A 26,164-nucleotide genomic window follows, 5' to 3' on the forward strand; every position below is an offset into this window, starting at 1 on the left:
CGCAGTTTCAGAGGAATATCATGTGACAGGAGCATTACGTTCGCGGTGATTAAATCTGTGACGAAAGCGACGCTAGCGACTCTGTGGCAGTATGAAGCGCGCATAGCAGCTGTGAAGGACATCAGGGACCATTCGCGTATTGACATTCACATTACGCGCTGCGGGTTCGCACAGAAACCAATACACGTCGAATAACGCGCTGCGTTTTCTGGGGATGAAATTCACTTGCCTTAAGCGACCTTTTGCCTCCCGTTTTCTCCTTTCAGTCATGTTCAAGGTCTTTCTCTGTTAATGTAACATAGGAAGAAGAGGCACTGATTTGACACATTGGATCTGTACGCGCTTTCACGTTTATCAGCTCCGCCTGCATTGTCGGATACTGTTGTGACCAGATGATGGGCTATTTTGATGCCTGCTAAGCTTTCTGAACACGAATCAATCTATCAGTCAGTCTGTTTCCAGCGGTGTACTTCAGTTCTTCTGTCAACACACCTTGAGTTCTTGATCGAGGAAATTGGGTAAGAATTATACTAATGCCGACACTTTTATTGATTAAAACAATGTAACAAACCACATGCATTGCTGAAATGAACGCAAAATTGATTCAGTGTAAACTGATCAAATGCACGTTGTATTATGTTGTTATGTTATGTCATGTTATGTCATGTTGTTATTTCATGTCATGTTATGTTATGTTATGTCATGTTGTGTTACGTCTTGTTATGTTATGTTGTTATGTTATGATATGTTATGTCATTTCATGTCATGTCATGTTGTTATGTCATGTCATGTTGTGTCATGTTATGTCATGTTGTGTTATGATATGTTATGTCATGACATGTTGTTATGTTATGTCATGTTATGTCATGTTGTTATGTTATGTTGTGTTATGTCATGTTGTGTAATGTTATGTTATGTTGTTATGTTATGATATGTTATGTCATGACATGTTGTTATGTTATGTTGTGTAACATATGTTGTTATGTTGTGTTATGTTATGCTGTTATGTTATTATATGTTATTATATGTCATGTTATGTTATGTTATGTTATGTCATGCTATGTTATGATGTTATGTCATGCATTCTTTGCTCATTAAATGTTTTAGAAATATATAAACGTGTACATAAGTATAATAAATAATGTCTTAATGAAAATGAAAAAAGGTTTCTGTGAGGACTAGGCTACTCTAGCTTAGGGGTAGGAATAGATAATATAATTGGCTCAGTATAAAAACAATAGAAGTTGGATGTCTCCAACACGATCGAAAAACAAATGTGTGTGTGTGTTTGAAAGAGAAATACATGTGTATTTGTATTGGTGGAATTATTTAGAGGTTAAAAGGGCATCACAAACAAATATGCACTGTAATTAGCGGTATCACATATTTTATGCTGCAAAAGCATCTTCTTCCACCCACTAATGAAACACAAACAGATACAAGTAGGTCATAATGCACTTTATTGTAAGGTGACCTTCAGCATTTTCAATCTCAGACAAAATATCTAGACCTTGCATTCAGGGGCGTAGCAGTCATTTTAAAAGTGTGTGGGGGGGGGTCAACCAACCCAACACCTACAGTGCAGTTTTAAAATATTACAGTATATATTAATATATAAGTATGACATAAGTATTATATTAATATATACATATTATTTATTTTTAATATTTGTAGTATTTTACAGATTCAAGGCTGCAAAATAATTGCAAAATTAGCTGCAAACATAAAAAGGTCATCTTGTCGCACCGTTTCACACATGACAATAAAAGACTGAGCACAAGCTGGTCCTGAATAAATTATTTAATCTATTACAATAATAACATTCATCAAAAGACAACAAGAATAGTCTTATAATAATTAGGATTTTCAATTACGTCCATATGTTTTCATGTATAAAAAAATCGTGTCTACATAGCTATTAATTTCAGTAAAATGCCTAAGAAAGTGTTCTAAGAACACAGCAGATCTATATTTTTTCCTACAGTTTGTCAACTGCACACCACAGAGCTGATATTAAAAATAGCTTTACATATTTAACATTATATAAACTAAATATAATATAAACTCCACTTACAATGTGTGCTTAAAAGAAGGCTTGTGCATTTTATTCACTTTCACATTAATCACGAGTACAATGGCTGATTAGGAATTTATAAACAGTTATTTTTTCACACTATATCTTACACACTGCTATGTTATGATATAAAACACTTTTACTATTACATTTGAAAGACGACACATTTTAGCACTTGTTTTACAAACTCACTTACATTTACACACATGAGTAGCTTCTGTGGGAACTATCCTGACTTAGCATTGGACTGTTTGGACTCGGAAGTATGCAGTTCGAGACCTGTCAAGGACGCAAGCCGACATAGAGATGAGAGTGTCATAGAAGCGACACAAAATTACGTGGTTGCGTCAGAAAATGTGATTTTCATGTCACATTTAGCTTTTTAAACCCTATCGGTTAGGTTTAGGTGTTGGTTTAGGGTAAGGATGTCTGTTTTGTTTACCTTTCATTTGCTTTTACTACAGTATTGGTTAGGTTTAGGTTCAAATTTTAGATTAGGGAGGTATGTATTACACATTAAAACTTCCATCTAATATTCACCTTAAAAACATTGTCTGATTACGACACTATTCCACTCTCTTTTGGCGCCCCCTGCTGGATATTTCACTGGGAAACTGCAGGGAAAAATTTATTGAAGCATGTACTATCATTTTGCAAAAATGTTGTCACATAATGTTCATGAGATCAGGCTGTGTATTACATAAAATACCATTGATATAACGAAAATAATGCACCATGTGCAGTTTAATCATTTAGAGTGATTTTTGAATAGAATTAAAAGAACTACTATGGCTTGACAACATACTGAAGTTTATTTAGCTTGGTTCACTCAATTGCCATGGAGATATTGAATCTCTGTCACCCCCGAGAAGTAATTTAACAAGCCTCTCTAATTATGCCTTTCTCTGCAATCAGCACAGCTGTCTGCCATCATGATCTATCTATCTATCTATCTATCTATCTATCTATCTATCTATCTATCTATCTATCTATCTATCTATCTATCTATCTATCTGTCTGTCTGTCTGTCTGTCTGTCTGTCTGTCTGTCTGTCTACATATTCAAATTTATACAATGATTGAGTCTGTCTTTCCATTATCTGTCCATCCATCCATCCATCCATCCATCCATCCATCCATTCTACACTGATAAACAGATATGTCTAGTTGGGCGCTTGACTCTAACAATCTTGTCAATACAGGAAAAGCCATTCAGACATGCAAAGTTAGAGCAGAGCAAGGTGAAGAACATGACAAAGCCTTTTTACTAAGTCAGGTCACTTGTCAGCCATTTTTGGAACACTGACGCATCTATTTTTCAATGTAAACAAGTGGCATACATGTGCAGCTACTATTTACTTGAATGGGGAAATAACGAAATCTTCTTCAACATAATTTCATCTCCAAAACAGTTGGTCAAGATTAAAATCAAATTACATTTTGCATCAGCAGTAAAATCTGACAAGACTCGAGTTGATTGAAGGGCAATGCCTGTATCCTAAAAGGTGATTGGCACTTTTACCTGTAAGGCGGGACTTCCTTTCTACATCCGTTGACTGTTAGGCGTTCCAATTTCTTCCATTCATTTTAATAGAAGTGACAAGTCTCTATTAATTAGTCTCTGTGCATGTTTACTGCACAAAATCGCTTTCACACATGCAGCCTTTTCCAGAAAATGTACTGCAATTTTCTATTTAGAAGTCAAGTGTGAACACCCCATTTTGAAAAAAGTGACACGATTCGACGATTCTTTTCAATATCCGGTCTCCAGTATTTTCGCTCACATCGGCGTATATTCTTAGCTGTAATGTGATGTTTAAAGTGTTTAAAACATGTGGCTTTAAAATGCTGATAAATGTCATGAAGCGATGGTCCGAGGTTAGTTATGTTGATATCATTAACTACTTTGAGTTGTTATGACAGCCAAAAACTGCACATGTTGAGCCTGAAATTAATTTTTAATCCAAAAAATACATGGTTGTTGATCTGTCTGAATCACTTGTTTCGGTAGTTTTTACATTGCGTCTTGAGACCAGAAACACAAAACAGGCAATAAGAATCATCATGGCACCGCCCGGTGGTTGCTCAGGAAAACTGTGGATTCCTTTAAATTCAGGGTTGTGATAAATTCTTTCTCAGTGTAACAATTTGAATGGGATACTTTTACTGTTGACAAATATCTGTGCTTCTTATACCAAACCATGGCTTGTAGATTTGTGTTAGTTTATGAATTATGAAGTGTAAAAAATATTTCAATTGCCCCCAGTATCCCCTACTGTAAAGCCTTACAATGCCACAGGGCTCAGTTCGCCATTATTAGCATCAGAACAGCACTTCAGGCCCATGTCTGTATTTAGTCTTGGATGATAAAACTGGTATTGGTATGCATTGTTAAGGTAGGATAGCAGTTGCTGGCATGTATGAGCTACTGAATCAACACAGTCAGTATTTTAGTGAATTTGAGTTAAGTATTGACAGAATTAAGGAGCGATAGACAGTCCTAACCAAACGTGTATTTCAATTCTTGTACACACAGCAGTGACTCTCCTTTCTAAAATAAAGAGTCTATTTGCATTTCATAATTGTTGGTTGTAGAAGTGAAGCAAGGAGGGGTTTAAACTGTAAGCAGTGTTTCCTGTGAGTAGGAAACGTCTCGGTTACTGTCGCAACCTCCGTTCCCTGATGGAGGGAATGAGATGTTTTGTTGATGAAGTGACACTAGAGATCGACCCCTAGAGTCATTTCATTGACACAACATAGAGTGAGAGACCGAAGGGGAACTTTCACAGCTGTGCCTGTTGTCTAGTCTAGTCTTTTGTCCAGCCTTATCAGCTGTCATTTTGACAAACTTAAACTAGAATAGCATCCCCTCAAGCCAGAGATCACCTTGGAAGAGCTTCTGTAGTATGCTGAACCCACTTGCTATCATGTCAACCATTGGTTGGTATTTATGGTTTTCTGTTTGTCTAACTGTTTCAAGCACAATCACTGACTATTGTTGTAATAAGTATATGATTACCATTGCATTGTATTCAATTTTGTACAACTTGATACATTTTGTCCAAGTACTCATGAAAACAGATAGAACCAAAATGACAAAGCATTCATCTTTGTATTTTGTAATGCTCTGATTATAAGTAGGCCTACCTTTTTTTTGTGAAGCCACTTACAAAAATATTGCATTTTATTTGAATTCTCTTTGCTGTTTTCCCACCTGTTGTTATTTGAATGTTGGATAATGTTAACTTCTTTGTTATAAATGTTTTTAACTGCATGTCTGTAAGTACTGCATATGTTTTAATTATTAATTAGATGTGATTAATATGTTATACATTGTATCATTTGGTAAAATGTCATGTTATCTACCCACAATGTGAGTTTATGCAACCCAATGTTGATGCAACCCAACTCTGCGTGAATGATTTTTGGTGAGTTCCTCTTTTAAAGGGATAGTTCACAAAATCATAATTTATTACCCTGATACTATCCAAGATGTGTATGACTTTCTGTCTTCTGCAGAACACAAATTAAGATTTTTAGAAGAATATTTCAGCTCTGTATGTCCATATGGTTGTGAATGGGTGCCAAAATGTTTAAGCTCCAAAATGCACATAAACACAGCATAAAAGTAATCTATTACTTCAGTGTGACTGCAGTGGTTTAACACATGTCTTCTGAAGAAATAGTATAGGTTAAGGTGAGAAACAGTTCAATATTTAAGTCCTTTTTTAGTATCACTCTATACTTTTACATTTACTTTCTTCTTCTTTTGTTTTTGGTGATTCGCATTCTTCGTGCATATCGAGTTAAATAATGAAATGTTGATCTGTTTCTTACCCACACCTATTATATCACTTCAGAAGATATAGATTTAGTCACTAATACATTTATGCTGCCTTTATGTGCTTTTTGGAGCTTAAACTATTCGGCATCAATTCACTTACATTGTATGGACCCACAGAGCTGAGAAATTCTTCTAAAAATCTTAATTTGTGTTCTGCAGAAGAAAGTCATGCACATCTGGGATGGCATGAGGGTTTGTTAATGTAGGGTTTTGGTTGAACTATCCTTTTAACTGAAAAGCTTTACCCAAAACAATGTTTTAACCTTAAATTTAAATACAGATATTCATACTCAAATCAAAACACTTGAGTTAAATGTGAACTGTGATCATATTTATTGATCATTTGCTAAATAAATAGTACTATGTGGACGCCTTTGTTGGTTTTTATCTTACTGTTCTTGGTTTCTTGCCAGTTTCGATGCTCAAACTGACATGCAAACCTGTCACATGCATTTTGCAAATACATTTGCATTTTGTCTTAGATATTTTAATTATTGCTAAAGACTTTGTGCACTTATCTTTAAACACGGTGACATGTTGCAATGGATTAAAGCTCAGTTGGTGTGCAGTAAGTATAACCGGGTCTGTCCATGAGTTGAGAGAATTGCCAGCATTTTAGAGTATAATAGGGGTCTCTTAGGGCTAGAGGACCAAAGAAAAGCTACACATTTTAAGGGCTATAATATACTTGACCTGCTCTCAGGATGAAATTACAGAGCAATTACATCAAGCAATCAGTACAGGGGTGCTTTTAATGGTACAGATAATGTTTCACTTTATAACATTTCTGTTTAAAGTGCAATAGTGTGGAAGGTTTTAGATACACTGAAGTGCGATCTTAAGTGCTATCTAATAAGGCTGGGAAAAAATACTGAATTTCGATGCATTGAATTCTTAATTTGAACAATCTAAATGTAGATTCTTAAATCCCAAGATCGAACTTCAACTCTATGCACAACCCTCTACAAAGTAACTCAACTCGCATATGTGACCAAATTTCATGCTATGCAACTAAAAATGCTGGTGATTAGCCAATGGATGGTACATTTTCAGATTTGTTTAGTGGGAAAGATGTTTAGCACTGCGATCCTTTCACTGCATTTTCAGAGTAAAAGTTTGGTTTGATTTTTTCTATATAATGTGTGTCCAAAGACGAGATCCATGCTATCCATTTGTCATTGAATAATTTCTCTTTTAATACAGTTTCTGCTTTATACAATCAGTTGGTGATAAAAATAACAACAAACAGAAACATTTAATTCTAATCACACAGATAGCACTGATGTAGTTAAGAATCCATTCACCCCATGGGAAATTGTTGATACAGCAACTCTTGTTTTGCTTTCAGTTGTTTTCAACTACTTTTAATAATTTGGAGTGGTTCTTATTTAATATATGAAGTAAGCATGAGGGTATGTGCCTTTCATCATCATCATCATCATCATCATCATCATCATCATCATCATCATCATCATCATTCCATGCCCACTAATGGATCATTGCATTTTCCACTGTACACTGCCAACTCTCTCTGTCCTGAGCTCGCTTCCAGGCAGTGAAGAGTGAAGATCGTATTCGATAACTCTTGTCCACATTGTTCTCGGTCTGCCCACCGGTCGTTTCCAGGTCATTTATCATGGTGCCTAGTGCTCGTGCATGGTCCTCTTTGGATGCCGATTGAGCAACATAATGTATTGTAGTGACTATGTTGCTATGGATCTTGACTGAAATCGTCCTTTCTCCTGTGCGTCTGAAGATCTCTGTGTTTGCTTTATGCTTGAGATCATCAGATTATCTTCAATATCCTTCTCAAGAACCACTGGTGGAATTTGTCGAGTTTCCGGTTAAGTGTTGTAGTTAATGACCATGTTTCTGCTCCGTAAATCAGGACTGGCTGAATGTGGACAATATAGAGGTGAATTTTGTTTTGTAGACTTGAGTGCCAGATGTTTCTTGTCAGTGACATAAAACATTTACAAGCAATGCCAATTCACCTGGAGACCTCAGGATCACTGCTTCCTGTTTTGTCTGTCAGTGAGCCCAAGTAGGTGAAGGATTCGATGACATCCACCTGTTTTCCGGCTATAGGCACAGATGACAGGCAGGTATTTAATGGAAAAGTTGTCTGGATCTTGGTTTTATTCCAGTTGACCTCCAATCCCAGCTGCTGTGCCTCTTTGTCCAGAATCTCCAAGGACAGGATAGGGACTTGATAAGGACTGCAAGGAGGGCAACATTGTCGGCAAAGTCCAGAAAGGTAAATGTTTCATTGCCAAGTGTTACTCCTGGGTAACCATTGTGGACAGTTCTTTCCATGATGAGGAGGAAGAGTTTAGGGGCAATCATGCAGCCTTGCCTAAATCCACAGCTGATTGGAAACCAGTCTGTCATTCCGTTTAGCACTCAACATGCCTATGTATAGTTTCCTCACCAAATCCATGATCTTTGAAGGAAGGCCTATGGACAATATCAGTTTCCACAGAGCAGCCACAGAGTCGAAGGCTGCTTTCAGGTCAATTAATGCAATCCATAATAGCTGCTGAAATTCTCTCTTGGTCTGGGTCAGCAGATTCAGGGTAAAGGTTCTGTACAGCATGGAGCAGCCTGGTGTAAAGCCACTTGCTCTGTTTGTTGTCTGCTCAGTATATAGTTCTTAAACCTTGACAAGAGTGATGAGGTGAAGATTTTCCCTGGCACCGAGAGGAGAGTGATACCACAGTAGTTTATGCACTCCATGTGGTTACTTTTGCCCTTGTAGAATAGGAGAAAGATGCTTCTTTTCCAATCCTCAGGAAAATCCCCACTAGTACAAACTTGCGGTAGATCTTAGTCAGCCAGCCTATGGAGGAAGAACACCCTGCCTTTAGCATCTCTGTGGTGATGCAACATATGCTGGGAGCTTTCCCATTCTTTTTTCACCATATGGCAGCCATTACCTCCTCATAGGTAGGTGGGTCACAATTGATCGTGTTACCCAGCCTACAAAAGAGTCGTTCGGCATGATGTTAAAATCTACTGCCGATTCATCTAACACTTTTGAGTGGAGTGGGGCTAGAGGTGGCCTGTTAAGTAGGCCTTCAAAATATTCCTTCCAACTTCTGTTTTTTTTTTCCAGTAGGAGGTGACCATCACTAGCATCTATTGGGCATCATATGGATAGAATAGGCTACATGGAATTTGTACATTTTAAAAAAGCTAAAATGTAGTTAAATCGTGAAAAACGAAATATAAAATAAAATATACATTTTTACAAACTAAGCTTTCACACCACTTTCAGAATTTATACAAATATAAGAGATAAAAGATGAATATTTTTGATGTAGTACTGGCCTTCAAAAGCTACATAACGTTTGGTTACGTATGTAACCTCCGTTCCCCGAGGGAGGGAACGACACGTTGTGTCGGAGAAGCGACACTAGGGGTCTCTCTTGAGCGCCGATATCCACCTCTGATCTATGAAAAAAGGCCAATGAGAGTTGGTAGCCGGTATTTGCATGTCCCGCCCCCGGACATACGGGTATTTAAGCGGTGCAAATACTGGAGTTCATTCAGGATTTTTCTGAGGAGCCGGAAATGGTCCGGCCACAACAGAGGCTCGGTTCAGCAACATGGCGGAGGAAAGACACAACGTGTCGTTCCCTCCCTCGGGGAACGGAGGTTACATACGTAACCAAACGTTCCCCTTCTGTCGCTCTCTCCACGTTGTGTCGGAGAAGCGACACTAGGGGACCCATTCCAATCTTGCCATGCGCTGAACCGTGTATGTGAACTGCCGATACAGAGGCGGGCAGGGATTTCATCCAGTGCCGCGCATCGTCTGTACCTGGCTGCACGTACCCTTCCCCAATGCCCCATAAGAACATCGGAATCCTTCTAGTTACCCTGGAAGGGGAACAAGGCGATGTTTGCCAACATGGGAACGGGCCAGCCTGGCTGGGCCTCTTTTCTCTCTATGTTTCTCGCATAGAGCAATCACTGCCGGGGCCCTTACACGCATATAGGGAAGGGGGTCTTACCCAGACCCTGCGGAGACCACACCTGCCCTTTTTCTTGGGGAGGAAAAAGTGGTAGACACGTCACACAGCCGGCTTAGGGCTCATGTGGAAAGTATGGTGCAGTGGTAGATCCAGCCTTGAATGGGGGGAGTTGCTACAGCACGGCGACCGGGGCAGCTGTAACTGCCTAAGGGAGACACGGGGGTCCACTCGTAAGGGGACAGAACCGTGGAATTACACACAGGGGGAGTCCGAGCAGGAGGCCTTACCTGTGGAGCACCTATACCAGTACAGGGTAGCCATCAGGGTACCCGCAGTGGCTTGGGTCGGCGAGTTCCTCCGCTGAACCACGGACCCGGAGGGCTGGGGAGGAATCGACCAGGGTCCCGACTCGGAGTGGGGCGCCCTGGGAAGAAGGCGCACTACTTTACCTTGACGTCAGGAAAAGGGCGCTGGGCGCAAGCGATCCACCCGGCCGGTCAGTCTACGTATTACGGAGTTCTACGGGCTCGGACCTGACAAAACACGAGACTCAACCGACTCGACGCGGAGGTTGTAAAACCTCGCGAAGGTGTTGGGTGTTGCCCAACCCGCGGCTCTACAGATGTCTGCTAGGGAGGTGCCCTTGGCCAGTGCCCACAAGGACGCAACACCCCTTGTTGAGTGAGCTCGGACCCGCAAGGGTAGGGGCACGGCCTGGGTGTGATAAGCCAGTGTGAAGGCATCGACAACCCAGTGGGCGAGCCTCTGTTTGGAGACGGCATTCCCTTTCTGCCATCCCCCAAAGCAGACAAAGAGCTGCTCAGAGCGTCTGGTGCTCTGTGTGCGGTCCAGGTAAATGCGCAGGGCGTGCACTGGGGTCTGCCTCCTCCCAGGGCAGCGCTTGCAGGTTCACCACCTGATCTCGGAAGAGTGTGGTAGGAACCTTGGGCACATAGCCCGGTCGCGGTCTTAGGATCACAGATGTATCCGCCGGACCGAACTCCAGGCAAGTGTTGCTGACAGAGAACGCTTGCAGGTCCCCGACCCTCTTGATAGAGGTGAGTGCGATCAGCAGGGCCGTCTTAAGAGAGAGGGCCCTGAGTCCAGTTGATTCAAGCGGCTTGAAGGGAGGTCTCTGGAGTCCTGCCAAGACTACCGAGAGATCTCAGGAGGGAACTAGGCCTGGCTGGGAGGGATTCAACCTCCGGGCGCCTCTCAGGAACCTGAGGATCAAGTCGTGCTTACCCAAAGACTTGCCGTCTACAGGATCGTGGTGGGCGGCAATGGCGGCAACATACACCTTGAGGGTGGACGGAGACAGCCTCCTGTCCAGCCTCTCCTGTAGGAACAGGAGCACTGACTTGATCGCGCATCTCTGCGGGTCTTCAGTTCGGGAAGAACACCAATCTGCGAACAAGCGCCACTTTAGTGCGTAAAGGTGCCTGGTAGAGGGGGCTCTGGCTTGGTTGATTGTATTCACAACGGTCGCCGGTAAGCCGGCTAGCTCTTCCGCATCCCGTCCAGGGACCAGACGTGGAGGTTCCAGAGGTCTGGGTGCGGGTGCCAGAGCGGTGCCCCGTCCCTGAGAGAGGAGGTCCTTTCTCAGGGGAATTCGCCAGGGAGGAGCTGTTGGGAGAAGTCTGAGTTCCGAGAACCAAGTCCGAGTGGGCCAGTAGGGGGCCATTAACGTGACTTGCTCCTCGTCCTCCCTGACCTTGCACAGCACCGGTGCAAGAAGGCTCACTGGGGAAATGTGTACTTGCGCAGCCCCGAGGGCCAGCTGTGTGCCAGCGTGTTTGTCCTGAGGGGAGCCTCTGTTAGGGCGTACCAGAGCGGGCAGTGGGAGGTTTCCTGGGAGACAAACAGGTCTACCTGGGCAAACCGTTCCCAAATCAGCTGGACCGAGTGGGGGTGAAGCCTCCACTCCGCGCCGGGCAGGCGTTGTCATGATAGCGCGTCCGCTACGACGTTGAGCTTGCCGGGGATGAATTGAGTCGCTGCTGGCTCCATAGGAGGAGACGGCGGGCGAGTTGTGACATGTTGCAGGAGCATACGCCGCCTTGGCAATTTATGTACGCCACCACCGTGGTGCTGTCCGATCTCACGAGGACATGTTTGTCCCGAACTAACGGGAGGAACTTCCTGAGGGCAAGAAGGACGGTCAGCAACTCCAGGCAATTGATGTGCCAACGCAGCGGGGCCCCTTTCCAACGGCCTGCTGCTGCGTGCCCGCTGCACACGGCACCCCACCTGGACCAGGAGGCGTCGGTTGTGACCAGAACGCGTCGGGACACCTGCTGCAGGGGCACTCCTGCCCGTAAAAAGCAGAGGTCTGTCCAGGGTCGGAGTGTTTTGAGGCAGGCGGGGGTGATCCTTACCCGATGCGTGCCGTGGTGCCATGCTTGTCTCGGGACTCGAGTCTGGAGCCAGTGCTGGAGTGGTCTCATATGCATCAACCCCAGCAGCGCGACCGCCGCGGAGGACGCCATATGCCCCAGAAGCCTCTGGAAAAGTTTTAGAGGGACCACTGTGCCTGGCTTGAAGGAAGCGAGGCAGTCCAGCACCAACTGAGCACGCTTCGCTCGTGAGACGTGCTGTCATTGAGACTGAGTCTAACTCCAACCTGAGAAAAGAGATGCTCTGAACCGGAGTGAGCTTGCTCTTTTCCCAGTTGACCTGAAGCCCCAAGCGGCTGAGGTGCCGGAGCACCTGGTCTCTGTGCGGATGCCGGCTACTCGTAGCGGGGCAAGGGCCGCCTCTGCACAGAGGGGACAGAGACAGGCCGAAGGGGAGGACTTTGTACTGAAACGCTTGGCCGTCGAACGCGAACCGTAAGAAGGGTCGGTGTCGTGGCAGAATTGAGACGTGGAAGTACGCGTCTTTCAGGTCTACCACTGCGAACCAATCTAGATGCTGAACACCAGCCAGAATATTTCTCTGCGTGAGCATTTTGAACGGGAGTTTTAACAAGGCCCAATTGAAAAAACTCGCTGGTCCAGGATTGGTCGTAAGCCACCGCCTTTCTTGGGTACAATGAAGTAAGGGCTGTAGAAACCCTTCCTCATTTCGGTTGGAGGGACGGGCTCTACCGCACCCTTGGCTAAGAGGGTCGCGATTTCCATGCGCAGGGAACTGGCATGCTCGCCGTGTACTGCGGAAAGCGGACGCCCTGAAGGGGGCGGAGCCGGGCAAACTGAATTGCGTAACCGAGTCGAATGGTCCGGTGCAGCCAGCGTGATGCGTTGGGAAGCGAAAGCCACGCTTCCCAGCTCTGCGCTTAGGGGCATCAAAGGGACGAGTATTTTGGACGTACCCGGCGGGCCTCGCGAGCGGGCGGAACAGGTAGTGCAGGTAGTGCAGCTGCCGCCTGAACCAGGCCGGGCCGGGGACAGTTGTGGGCAGGCGGAAGGCGGATCGCCGCGTCCGTGTACCGGGCTGTCGTAATCTGAAAGTAGATTGCCGTGGAGAATGGCATTTGCGGGCCAGGTGACCCAGAGGCAAAGGAAATAGCTCTTTTATTGAGAATGTGGGTACCACAGCCCCGCCAGGGGTGTGGCAAATGAAAAAACAAAGTATTCTCCTCCCGGCCCTCCACCGGGGGACGGAGCGGTCTTACCACCTCCGGAGCTAACGTCTTCGGCTCTGGGTCGGCTGTCTCAGGAACGCTTGGGAGCCTTCCGGGTCTTAGAGGGGGTTCGTAAGACAGGGGGCGTGCGCCGCCTGCGGGGTGCTCAATGCTGGGTCTGAGAGCTGGGCCCCGGTTGAGGCAGAGCAGGAGCTGGTTTCCTCGCAGGGGGACGCCCTCGGCGGGCAGACGGGGCAGGGCCCATAGCGGCAGGTCTGCGGCGGGGCATGAAGTGAGAGATGGCCTCCGTCTGCTTCTTCACCGCGGAGAACTGTTGGGTGAAGTCCTCGACGGTGTCGCCGAAAAGGCCAATCTGAGAGACAGGTGCGTCCAGGAAGCGGTTCTTGTCGGCCTCACGCATCTCGACCAGATTGAGCCAAAGATGGCATTCCTGGACCACTAGGGTGGCCATCGCCTGTCCGAGTGCCTGCGCTGTGGCCTTCGTCGCTCTCAGGGCGAGGTCGGTCGCTGAGCGCAGTTCCTGCAGCACATCAGGATCAGGTCCACCCCCGTGCATGTTTCTGAGTGCTTTGGCCTGGTGGACTTGCAGGAGGGCCATGATGCAGGCGAGGCAGCGTCCAGCCGCACTGTAGGCCTTCGCGTTGAGCGAGGATGTTGTCCTACAGGGCTTGGATGGGAGTACGGGGCGGCCACGCCAGGAGGTAGGGCTACCGGGGCATAGATGGTACGCAACTGCCCTATCGACCTGGGGAATCGCTCCGTATCCGTGGCGCTCTCCGCCGTCGAGGGTGGTGAGAGTGGAGCGGGTGGCACCTAGAAGCTCGGTAGTCGACGTCCTGAGAAAGCTTGTCACTCTCTATGGTTCACACACCCATGAGAAGGCCTCGCTTCAAAGCCAACCTCATCAGTCATACAGACAATAACTCAGATATTTCAGAGGTCCAAAACAATAGACGGAACGAACTTGACCAAGAACCAAGCAACACAAAAAATGCAAGGAAACACCACTACATGCAAGTACATCTCCAATATATGTGTTAGATTAGATTTATGTTTAGAATAATAATAAAGTTTGTCTGTATTCAAAGATGATTGACTGTGGTATATTTTGATAAATAATCTCTGTTTCTAAAAGATTTTGCTTCAAATCTGTACCTAAATACGTGTGATATTATTTTCAATATGCCATGAGAATAATATCACTCCAATAATTGAAATAATCATAATTCACTTATTAAATCTAATTCCTTACAGTAGAAATTGTGAGCGGATACAACTAGATGTTGTATTACGATTTTAATGGTGGAGAATTTATTCAGACAAATAATCCAGTTATTTGTCATTTATCCAATTTATAATGGTTGTCGAATGCGACTAATTCCATTATACATTTCATTACCTAATAAGGCACAATAAGGATAGTTTAATTTAGTTCATAGCTCACATATTTCGAGACCCAAAATTCCCTTCTAAATTCATCAACCCCTAAATATCCTTACATATAGGGGTGTAAGAATGAGGGCACTTTAAATTCCCGTCTAACTTTAGCATACCAAATATCCTTACATAAAATGTTGTGAGAATGAGGGCACTTTACAGTTCTTTTCTAAATGTCACAAATATCCTTACAATTATTACACAAACAGTCATGGATCATCGAGAAAGCAATGCACCATATTAAGAACCAATGGAATGTAACATTTTGAACAGGACCATTTATGTAAATTCTGTTACTATTTTGTCTTGTAGAATATACAGTATGTAAGTATCTGTTATGTCAAATAGCTTTCCCAGATTTCCCAGAAGAGACTATTTTGTGCTCCTACACACATGGAATGGAAATGCATAAATAAGTGCATAAATACAATTTGTAACATTGATGAAAACTTGACTACTGATAGGAAGAGAGAAGACAGGAAATGATGGGGAGGGGATGGGGGAACAGGATCGCAAAATAACGTTTGGTGAACTCACCTCTTGCATCACCAGCGTGACTCATGAGCACCATGTTCGTTGTGCATGCATGCTGACCACTAGACCTCTGTGCCGACATTTGTTATTTGATGCATTATTGAGACATTAACAGAAGTGTTTTTGCTGATTTTTTTTGGTTTTACATTGAACATTTTTTCAAAAAATGTAGAAAAAAATAAGAATGACAAAGTTTGTGCTGATCCATTCACTTATATGTTTCTTTTTTGGCAGGTAAAGATGGAAACAGAGCAGCAAAATCAAAGCCTGTCCAAACCAAACTATTTGACATCATCTGTGGAACCAAAAACACCAGCAGAGTCCTCCTCGCCCTCCACATCTTCTCCTTCCCCTAATACTCCACCAGTGGCTCCGGCCAGACCAAGACGACCCCAGAGAACACCTAGAGTGGAAGGATCTTTTGACGTATCAGAGCCTAAACCTCCAGAATCTCCTAGACCGAACCAACTGACCAGCCATGCTGAACCGGTTGACCCCTACAAACCCAACCATTCCGCAGAAGCAAGACCTCAATCTAATGTTGGAAATGTTGGTCATGGTCCTCTAAGTTTGTCTGGTCAGAAGATTTCAGGACATGCAGCTTTGGCTCGGAGCCACATTGCAATGAGAACAGCCTCCCTTCCTCAGGCCCCGTCTTACAAACAACCACCTTCAGATTCTGTCCTGTACCCTCAGAGAGCGCTGTCAGTCACTGGGACTGCAGACACTCAGGCCCAGGTCGTGGAGGATTTCAGGTATAGAAATGCAGCACATGCAGGAAATGTTACATTTTTAATCACATTTTGGTTTAACTAAAATTGGCAATAATGGAATTGTAGACAATAGTGAGAATACCTAAAAAGATTTTTAGATGTCTAAGCCACTTGTAGTGCTCACATTTTGCTTTTGGAGATTTACTGGTCAAGCCAACATACTGTTATTGTACAAATTTTGTTTAGTGTTTTTTTAAAATCCCTAAACCAAGACCAAAATTTCAAACACCAACTCCTGGAATAGACTTGACTCGCATATTATTTCAGTGCAGGTGAGATGAGAGAAATGACGTGATCCTCTAATGAGCATTAATTTGCACAGCACACACCTTTTGGTTAAAATAGGCAGTTTTGTATAATTTTAAACTATTATTTATCAATAATATTTATTATTAAATGTATTATATGTATATTTGGAATCATAATTTATCTCGCATCATTCCAGAAGCTCATCACCATGCATTCTGGGATCGTCTACATGGTGAAGGATACATACGATGTTACAAAATGAGATGTCTTTGAAGGTAGCAGAATTAAGATACCTAACTTTTGAAACATCATTTGCGTCGGGAGAGTGCCTATGATGTCTTAAAATGCTGTCCCGGCAATAGCTCACTTAGAACAGACTTTCTAATAGTTCCGTTTGTGGGCACGGTTGCACCGGTTTCACACACTAACCTGCAAGCTCATCACTGTCACTTTGTTAATTCTTGAAGAAGTACAATAACCTTCATAACGTTTGTGTGTATGGTGATGAGATCATTTGGATTGCCACCTGCACTGCACCGAAATGCTTGTTAATTTAAAGTCAAGCTGTCAAAAATTCAAATGTAAACAAACCCACAAAAGGCCTTTAATCTGCTTTAAATTGTGTTCTCTCTCTTTCTCTTGTTGTGGCAAAAAATTATCAACCAACCATTATCACTGCGTAAGAGACACTCTGACTCAAACAGTCTTTTAAAATTATTTATTCTTGCAAGAAGGACCCGGTCATTACACAGGAGTTAATCTGTGCCGTGAGTGGGACCCAGAGGGGAGGGCTGACTTGTATTTTATACTCTTTTATCCCAAGGTTTCTCAACAAAAGCAGATCCTCCTCCTCTGCATCCCTCAGACACAGAGGCATTCCCTTGCAATGACTATTACTGTTCAATGAGTATCAAAATTTCTACAACACTCTCTTGGCTGTTTGACTTACTGTTATGTAATATCTGTATAGCCATCAAACTTCAGAATTTTATAACAAATTTAAACTTTCAAACAAGGCTTTTTTTTTTGGAAAAACTTAACCTGCAATATCTACTTCTGGTATAGTCTACAATGACACAAATAAACCCTACTGTATACTGCACATCACCTAATCTATTATTCTACTACTGCAAAAATAGAAAATTATAATAACATGTGAAAGTATAGAAATTAAGACAGAAAATGTTTATATTGCATAATGTCAAAATAATTATAAAATAAATAAAATTATATTTTTATAAAAAAACATTTAACAAAAATGTAATATATTAAAGTTCCAAAAGCAACAGTGTAAATTTTTAATTGACCAAAAATAAAGTTGAACAAAAACAGAGGCATATTTAAACTATTTAGAAATAGTTTGATATTTAAAACATTATTTTTCATATCAAGTCATATTTATTTGTATAGCGCCCACATTTATTTGTATAGCGCCCTTCACAACACACATCGTTTCAAAGCAGCTTTACAGAAAATTATGCATTAACAGAAGATAAAACTGTAATATCTATAATGTCTTAACAGTCATCCTTGTGTAGGTTGATAAAATATGGTAAAATTAATTAAATAATAATTATATTTAGAACCCCTGTGAGCAAGCTGAAGGCGACTTTGGCAAGGAAAACAAAACTCCAGAAGATGTTGGTTAATGGAGAAAAATAACCTTGGGAGAAACCAGACTCATTGTGTGGGCCAGTTCCTCTCTGGCTAACATCATGAATATAATGCCAACATGACTTATGTATAGGGCAAGTCTTGGTTTAAAATGATTAAACTAAATAAGTGTTTAAAACAAAGATTTTGTATGAACTAAGATTAATATCTATTGTCTTTGAAGTCCATCCTGGATTAGATGCAGAAGTTCACATAGATGCAATTGTCCTTTTTAGTTGGCTGATGAAGGGTTTTGTTGGCAATTAATTGATAGCCGATGTATTCTAGTTCAAGAGTGTAGTCCATTATCAGACCGAGTTGATGCAGGCAGAGATCAGTGAGGTGCATCGCAGTTCAACCTGGCCAGTAATTTCTGTGAGGTCTGTCCTAAGTCCAAGGTTCAGGCAATGACATATGAAGTATCCCATGTCTTATAGTTGGAGTTGGCATCTGTTCATCCTCTGAAGCCATGAATGTCAGTTATATGTTTTTAAAGCCTTAAAAAGAAATCATATTATGATCATAATCATATCATATTTATTTTGATTTGAATATTTGAAGTTAACTATGTAAAAATGACTTCTTAATGTGTATGTTTGACAATTAATCGTCAGCCAAATGTAATAATCATGAGAGCACTAGTAATTTGTTATGCTACTGACCGAACACAGCGTAGTATATACTGTACACTGCCTATATATCTTTTTAAATATTATATGAAACTGAATGCAGTATGCAATGACTGGACAAATCTAGTTTTTTGCTTAAGTTTCAAAAAAAAACTCAGTAGTCATGATTCCATCCAAGTTACAAATGTAATTTATGCGTAAAATAGGAATGTTGCAAAAACAATGCTGCAAAATAGAAATTAAAATGAAAGTAGAGGCCACTGTGGCTCTTTTATTAAATGCAATGAATTACTTGGGGTTTAAAACGCATTCAGACAAAACACGCTGATGAACTTCATGTTTGCTAGCATTCAGCAGCAGATGCCTTATGTCTGGGAGCGAAAGTCTGTCAAAAGCAGCCAATCATTTTGATGACGGGCATTGGCTCCCACATTTCAGAAAAACCAGAGCAACATTTCAGATGCTATGCATTGATACTAGTAATATTATCTGAGCAAATAATGTATCTACATGGCTTGTTGAGGCAAAGTCAAATGGCTTTTTTGATGCACATTTACATCCCAATATAAATTCTATTTATCGAGTGTATACGTTGTTTTATGCACATTTTGACGATTTTATTCGTATGTTTATGTTTCCATCCAGCATTGTTTATGCAATATTCTAAATGTTGCATTAAACATACAGTACAAGGATGGAAACCCAGCTATTGTAGACAGGGTGTAGTTATCTTTATAATGTGCACCAACTCGCTCCCCTATTAATTCTATAATTGTATTAATCCATGAATATGATGCAAACACTTTTTTAAGGATACTTGTTTGCATCTTATCTTTGCATGTTAATTATATTAATTGAACAGATGAATTAGAGGCCAAACCCACAATTCGTCACAAGTGATGCCTTTTATTATTTCTAATTGCCAACTAAAGCAATCCAACAGTGAATTACAGCAATTATGGGTGAAATCTCTCCCAATCATCCACACACAAACATACAGATTAGAGGGAACACTCAAGTTCACTTGAAGTCAAGAGATTTACAGTGATAAAGTGACCTGTAGTCATTCCTTTTCAATGAAAGTTTGGCAATTTGAGATGACATGAGGGACAACGACTACTGGCGATGCGACAATGTTAAGCAGAGTTTAACTTTATGTTAACGAACAGCTACACAATGCAACAGCTACTAAAGCTCATGTGATCTGCCTCCTGATACAGTTAGATAATACAGTCAAGAAGGAACCCTTACTAGCAACCCACAGCACAACAGCCTTTGTGCTGAATAATGAAAATTCTGTCATAATTTTCTCACCCTCAAGATGTTTCATATCTGTATGTCGTTCTGTCTGACGTGGAAAAATCATATTGTACCATGTCAGGCATCCTTTAAAAGGATAGTTCAACAAAAAAGAAAATTCTCACCCTCATGCCATCCCAGATATTTATGACTTTCTTTCTTCTGCTGAACACAAAGATTTTTAGTAGAATATTTCTGCTCTGTAGGTCCATAAAATGCAAGTGAATGGTGGCCAGAACTGTGAAGGTCCAAATATCACATAAAGTCAGCATAAAAGTTATCCACATGACTCCAGTTGTTTAATCAATGTCTTCTGAAGCGATCCAAATGGTTTTGAGTGAGAACAGACCAAAATGTTACTCCTTTTTCATTATAAATCTCGACAGCAGCCTCCTTAGTGATCGTGATTTCAAGCTCGATTACACTTCCTATAGCACAGTCTAGCACTCTGCACACTAGGAAGTGTAATTGAGCTTGAACTCATGATTGTGCCGAGAGACTGTGATGACAAGATGTCTTCCAGCAGGACAATAATCCAAAACAAGCATCAAATCAACACAAAAATGGTTCATAAAATCAAGGTTCTGACATGGCCATCCCAGTCCCCTGAAAAGAGTACAGTGAAAAGGATATATTTTGGTCTGTTCTCACACAAAACCGAGTGGATCTCTTCAGAAGACATTGATTAAACCACTGGAGTCTTGTGGATTACTTTTGTTCTACCTTTATATGATATTTGCACCTTCAAATTTCTGGCCACCATTGACTTGCATTCTATGGACATACAGAGCTGAGATATTCTTCTAAAAATCTTAATTTGTGTTCTGCAGAAGAAGAAAAGTCATACACATCTGGGATGTCATGAGGGTGAGAAAATGATGAGAGAATGTTCATTTTTGGGTGAACTATTGCTTTAAAAGAGATGTTGTAAGTAGTAGTCTAGCACAAATTCTGACTGATGTTCTCTGATGTCTTTTTCTGCCAACAGAATTCACATCATCACATGGAATGTGGGCTCAGCCATGCCGCCTGATGACATCACTTCTTTATTGGGGTTGAATGTCGGTGATGGAAACACAGACATGTATATTATAGGGTGAGAATTGCTTCTCTTCACTGCTTTTCTATAAGTGCTCAGTATGACAATAAATCATGCTGGCCATACTATATGTGTAACGATGCAGGAGGAGGCAGACAAGGGGTTGGATCCAAATACAGTGATTTATTTAAACAACAGTGAAAACTACACGGGAAAAACACAAACAAAGGACATACCCACGATGGGGAAACAAAACGTAAACACGGAAAACATGAAAGGCAGAACTGGCAGGATGAACACGGGGAAGAGCAGGAAGACAGGCGTCCACAAACATCAACGATAGACAAGGGAATGGAGAACAAACAGGGTATATATACACTGGATACAAGATGATGACAAACTACAATCAGGTGAGCACAATGACACAAGGCTGGCAGTGATGAGTGCTGGGGATCGTGGGAAATGTAGTTTTAACACGAAGACAGTGAAATACGGGGCGGACAACAAGGAAAACGTGACATGGAATGTGAACAGAGACGGGTGAAACAGAAAACACGGGACAGACAGCAAGGGATCATAACAATATGGAAGAAAAGTGTAAATCTGTCCATACTGTAGGTTAAAAGCGTGACACTGGTTTTGTGTTTGGATCTATAAAGTTATGCAACAATGCATTAAAATAGCAATTCATACAAAACAACTACTTGAATACACCTCTACTAGCAAAATTATGTTTTCCTACTTCCCATTTTGTGAAACGGCTAAAAGAAGATTGAAACCAATTAAATATTTTCAATTAACTGGAGATCTTAAGATTCGACCTGGAAAAGGACGTTTGTCTATATTGACTCCACGCAGAGGATGAGGATGGTTAGAGTGGCCAAAGAATCTCCAAGGACCACAGCTGGAGAATTGCAAAAATGAGTTGGGTGGTGTGGTCAGAAAGTCTAAAAACAAACATCAGACATCACCAATAACACCACAAGTTGTTTGGGAGGGTTTCAAGAAAAAAAGCCACTACTCTCATCCAACAGCAAACTCAAGAGTCTTCAGTTTGCCAGACACCAGTGGAACTTCAAATGCGACTGGGTTCTATGGTCAGATGAAACAAAAAAAGAGCTTTTTGGCAGCAAACACCAGAGATGGGTTTTGTGCACACAGAGATGGTTAAATGCGGTTCTGGATCTTTAATGTTGTAGGGCTGTTTTTCTGCCAGAGGTCCTGGAGATCTTGGGTGGATACATGGCATCATGGACTCTATCAAATACCAAAAGATAAAAAATCTAAACCTGCTGCCAGAAAGCTTACAATGGGCCCTGGTTGGATCTTCCAGCAGGACAATGATCCAAAACAAGCATCAAATCAACACAAAAATGGTTCATAATATCAAGGTTCGGACATGGCCATCCCAGTCCCCTGACCTGAACTCCATAGAACATTTGTGGGGTGAACTGAAGAGGAGAGTCCACCAACATGGACCTCTGAATTTGAAGGATCTGGAGAGATTCTGTATGGAGGAATGTTCTCAGATCCCTTGCCAGGTGTCCTCCAACTTCATTAGTCATTATAAGAGAAGATTCAGAGCTGTTATCTTGGCAAAGAGAGGTTGCAAAAAGTATTGAATAAAAGGGTGCCAATAATTATGGCCAGTGCATTTTGGATAAAAATATTTATTTAATAATGAGATATTTCCCCTGTTTCAATTGTTTTACTTCAGTTAAATGTTAGATTTTTGTGATTGTTTTGAATGAAAGTGCAAAAGGATCAACAATGCAGATTTTTTTCACAGCATTCTTTGCTCATTTTTACCAAGGATGCCAATATTTTTGCCCACAACTGTAAGTAGTTGGGAATAATCTATTATTATTTCTTTAAAAAAGAAGCAGCAAAACAATTTTGTTTTAAAATATTCTTAATATTTGAAAAACTTTTGTCCACCAAATAAAAACCAGGTAGTGTAACCAACATGCAGGTAACCATTCGAAAACAAAACAGAGAAGACCTTTGTAAACCCTCATTTCTTTGTATAGTTATTTTTTATTTATTTTTATAAAGATATTAATACAAATATTTTGTTTTATGAAAAGGCTAATCGTTCAGGTCAAATGGAGCGACCATAAAAAATACTAGATTTTGGTGACAGCAAAACATTTTTTTTTTTTTACCTTGAATTTAATTCAAGGAAGTGTTAAAAAAAAATATTTTTTTTAATAAAGATTACATTTCTACAAACTTGACAGATTTGTTTTCAACTAGATTTTTTAAATATTTCAAATTTTTATCATCTCAGAAAAAAAAAAATTTTAATGACCCAAATGCTGCCTGGATCTAATTTTTTTATTTTTATTTATTTTATTTTATCAATATAAAAGGATACAAATACTACAAATAGTCTACACATAGCCTGACCCTAAAGTGCTGTTTTAGCCATCTCACTGTTTGAATATCCATCATATTTCTCTTTCTAAATAATGCCTTTTCAATCATCAAAAATTGCTAATAGTCAAGTCATCATTTTTATTTGTAGACAGGGTTGGTAGACAGGGTTGGGGAGTAGCAGAATACATGTAACAGGATTATGTATTTAAAATACAAAATATGTGTTCACAGTTACAATTTAAATAATTGGTAATTAGAATACAGTTACATTCAAAAAGTATTTTGATTACTAATGAGATTACTTTGCATTTTATTGTCATTTGGTTCATTTATATTTAGTCCTTTCAGATGGAAAACATTTATACATATAAATAATGCCAATCAAAGTGTGTTTGAACAGCGGTGAAACACTTTTAAAAAATTGTCAGCTTTATGCTAAGCTAAAATGCTATTTCTAGCCATTTTACTTGCACATGTTACCAGACACGATCATATTTTTATATCAAGAAAATTCACGTTGGGTCATAATTTCTTTTTTTCTAGTAAGACCTTTGATATTAGGGCAAAAATCGTATTCTTGATAATAATTTTTGTATTGTTTTCCTGTAAAAATAGCTAAAAATCCTTAAAACAAGATACATTTTATTAATCTTGTTTTAGAAACAACACTGTATAATAAGTACAACACTGTAACAATAAGATATTTAGGTTTTTCAGAGAATGTATTTTTAACATGTATATTTTGTCTTACTGTACTGGCAGATATTTTATTGTCAAAATAAGTGAAAAAATCTACCAGTGCTGTTCTAATCCAAAGTATTTAGAATAATTTACTGCCTTGAATAACCTACCAGAATACATTACAATTAAATTTTTCAGCATGTATTCTGTAATCTGTAGTGGAATACATTTCAAAAATAACCCTCCCAACTCTGGAGGTAGAAGGGGTGGAATATGGTCCTGTGTCACTTAAGACCCGAGGTATGCGTAATCCAGGACATGACCTACATAAGTATTCTACAGTTTTACATTTTAATTTATGCATTTTACATTTATTTAAAGCTTACAATGCTTCATAGCTACATATTATCAGTAAGTGCATTGCCTGGTTATTGAACCCATGTCCTTGGCATTGCTTGTGCCATGCTCTATCAGTTATATATTTTTCTGTTTTTCGGTCTCATCTACATTGACTGTCATTTGACCTTTCTCCTGTCTTGTTTGTTTCTGTCTCTCTTGTTTTTTTCTTTGTCTCTTTCTCCTTCTCGTTCCCTCTTATTAGTCTACAAGAAGTGAACTCAATGATCAATAAGCGGCTAAAAGATGTTCTTTTCTCTGATCAGTGGAGCGAGGTCTGCATGGTTGCTCTCAGTGTCTTCGGATATGTACTGGTCAGTAATGTGGAAACACGCACACACACACACACACACACACACACACACACGCGCACACACACACACGCTCACTTGTCATTAGAGCCACAGGGGTCACATTATGTAATACTGTGTGAGTGGCTGAGTTTGAAAAATGTTTGTCATGTGGCAAATGTTTTGCTTCTTTTTCTCTCAGTTGGACTCCTGCCTGATTCTATGTGATAGTATTTTCTTGTCGAAACATAATCTCATATAAAAATGTGTGAAGGAATGTGTCAGGTGGCTGTGTTGTCTGGGGTGGAGTGGAATTCATACAGATCATTATCATCACACAGGAAATTGACATCCAGACTTCCGAATGTTCGCGCACCCGAAATCATTCTTGTCCTATGGAAACCAGGAAGTAATTGCGTTTAACCTGAAACATGGATCCTGGTCCAATAGAAACCAGGAAGCACTCATGTTTAACCTGAAATATGGATCCTGGTCCCATAGAAACCAGGAAGCACTCATGTTTAACCTGAAACACAGATTCTGATCCCATGGAAACCAGGAAGTAATCGAGTTCACTCTGAGAAACAGATCTTGGTCCCATGGAAACTACAAAGTTATCGCCTTTACTCTGAGACATTGGTTCTGGTCCCATGTAAACCAGAAGGTAATCTTGTTAACTCTGAGAGATGGGTTCTGATCCCATGGAAACCAGGAAGTACTCATGTTCACCTTGAGACAGAGGTTGTGGTCCCATGGAAACCAGAAAGAAATTGCATTCACATAAACCATGATGAGTGTGATTTGGAGGTTGCATTTTTGCTCTAAAATTACATTTTTACTCCACAGACAGTTAGGTTTAGGTTTGGTGTTTGGGTTAGACATATAATAAAAATGCATGCCTCTTATATTTAACCATTTAAAACTAAAAATACAAAAAAATTTTGGCACCATCATTTGGATATCTCATCTCAACAACACTTCCAGCAACAGCCACTGAGGGCAGTGGTTTGAAATTTGGAAAACACTGACCAATTTCAGCAGCAGAACTTCGGACCTCCGGTCACAGAATTCACAGTGTGATCAGTTTGTATAGATAGCGTCTGTATAAATTCCACTCCACCCCAACCAAGCACTTCTGCTATGTTTGGGATAGTATACTACCATACTACTTTTACTATTTCTGCAGTAAATAATATGTTTACTTGGTACAGTAGGCCTATGCAAATTTTCTGAATGCATAGAATTCCCAGATTGCCAAAACACTGCATAACATATTGTATCTTACAATATAGTATCCTACAATGCAATGTGCTTAACTTAACCTT

General features: G+C 40.8%; 1 protein-coding gene across 1 annotated transcript in view; it reads left to right on the forward strand.

The window, feature by feature from the left end:
* Positions 1 to 499: 499 nt before the first annotated feature.
* The window catches only part of inpp5jb (inositol polyphosphate-5-phosphatase Jb), a 38,363-nt gene continuing 12,698 nt past the window's right edge, over positions 500 to 26,164 (forward strand). The window contains exons 1-4 of the mRNA XM_052125547.1: positions 500 to 518; positions 15,686 to 16,206; positions 21,043 to 21,150; positions 24,755 to 24,863. Of these exons, the coding sequence (XP_051981507.1) occupies positions 15,692 to 16,206; positions 21,043 to 21,150; positions 24,755 to 24,863 (732 nt within the window). The 5' untranslated portion in view covers positions 500 to 518; positions 15,686 to 15,691. The remainder of the gene's footprint in view (positions 519 to 15,685; positions 16,207 to 21,042; positions 21,151 to 24,754; positions 24,864 to 26,164) is intronic.

Source organism: Xyrauchen texanus, chromosome 4 (assembly GCF_025860055.1).
Source record: "Xyrauchen texanus isolate HMW12.3.18 chromosome 4, RBS_HiC_50CHRs, whole genome shotgun sequence".
NCBI lineage: Eukaryota > Metazoa > Chordata > Actinopteri > Cypriniformes > Catostomidae > Xyrauchen > Xyrauchen texanus.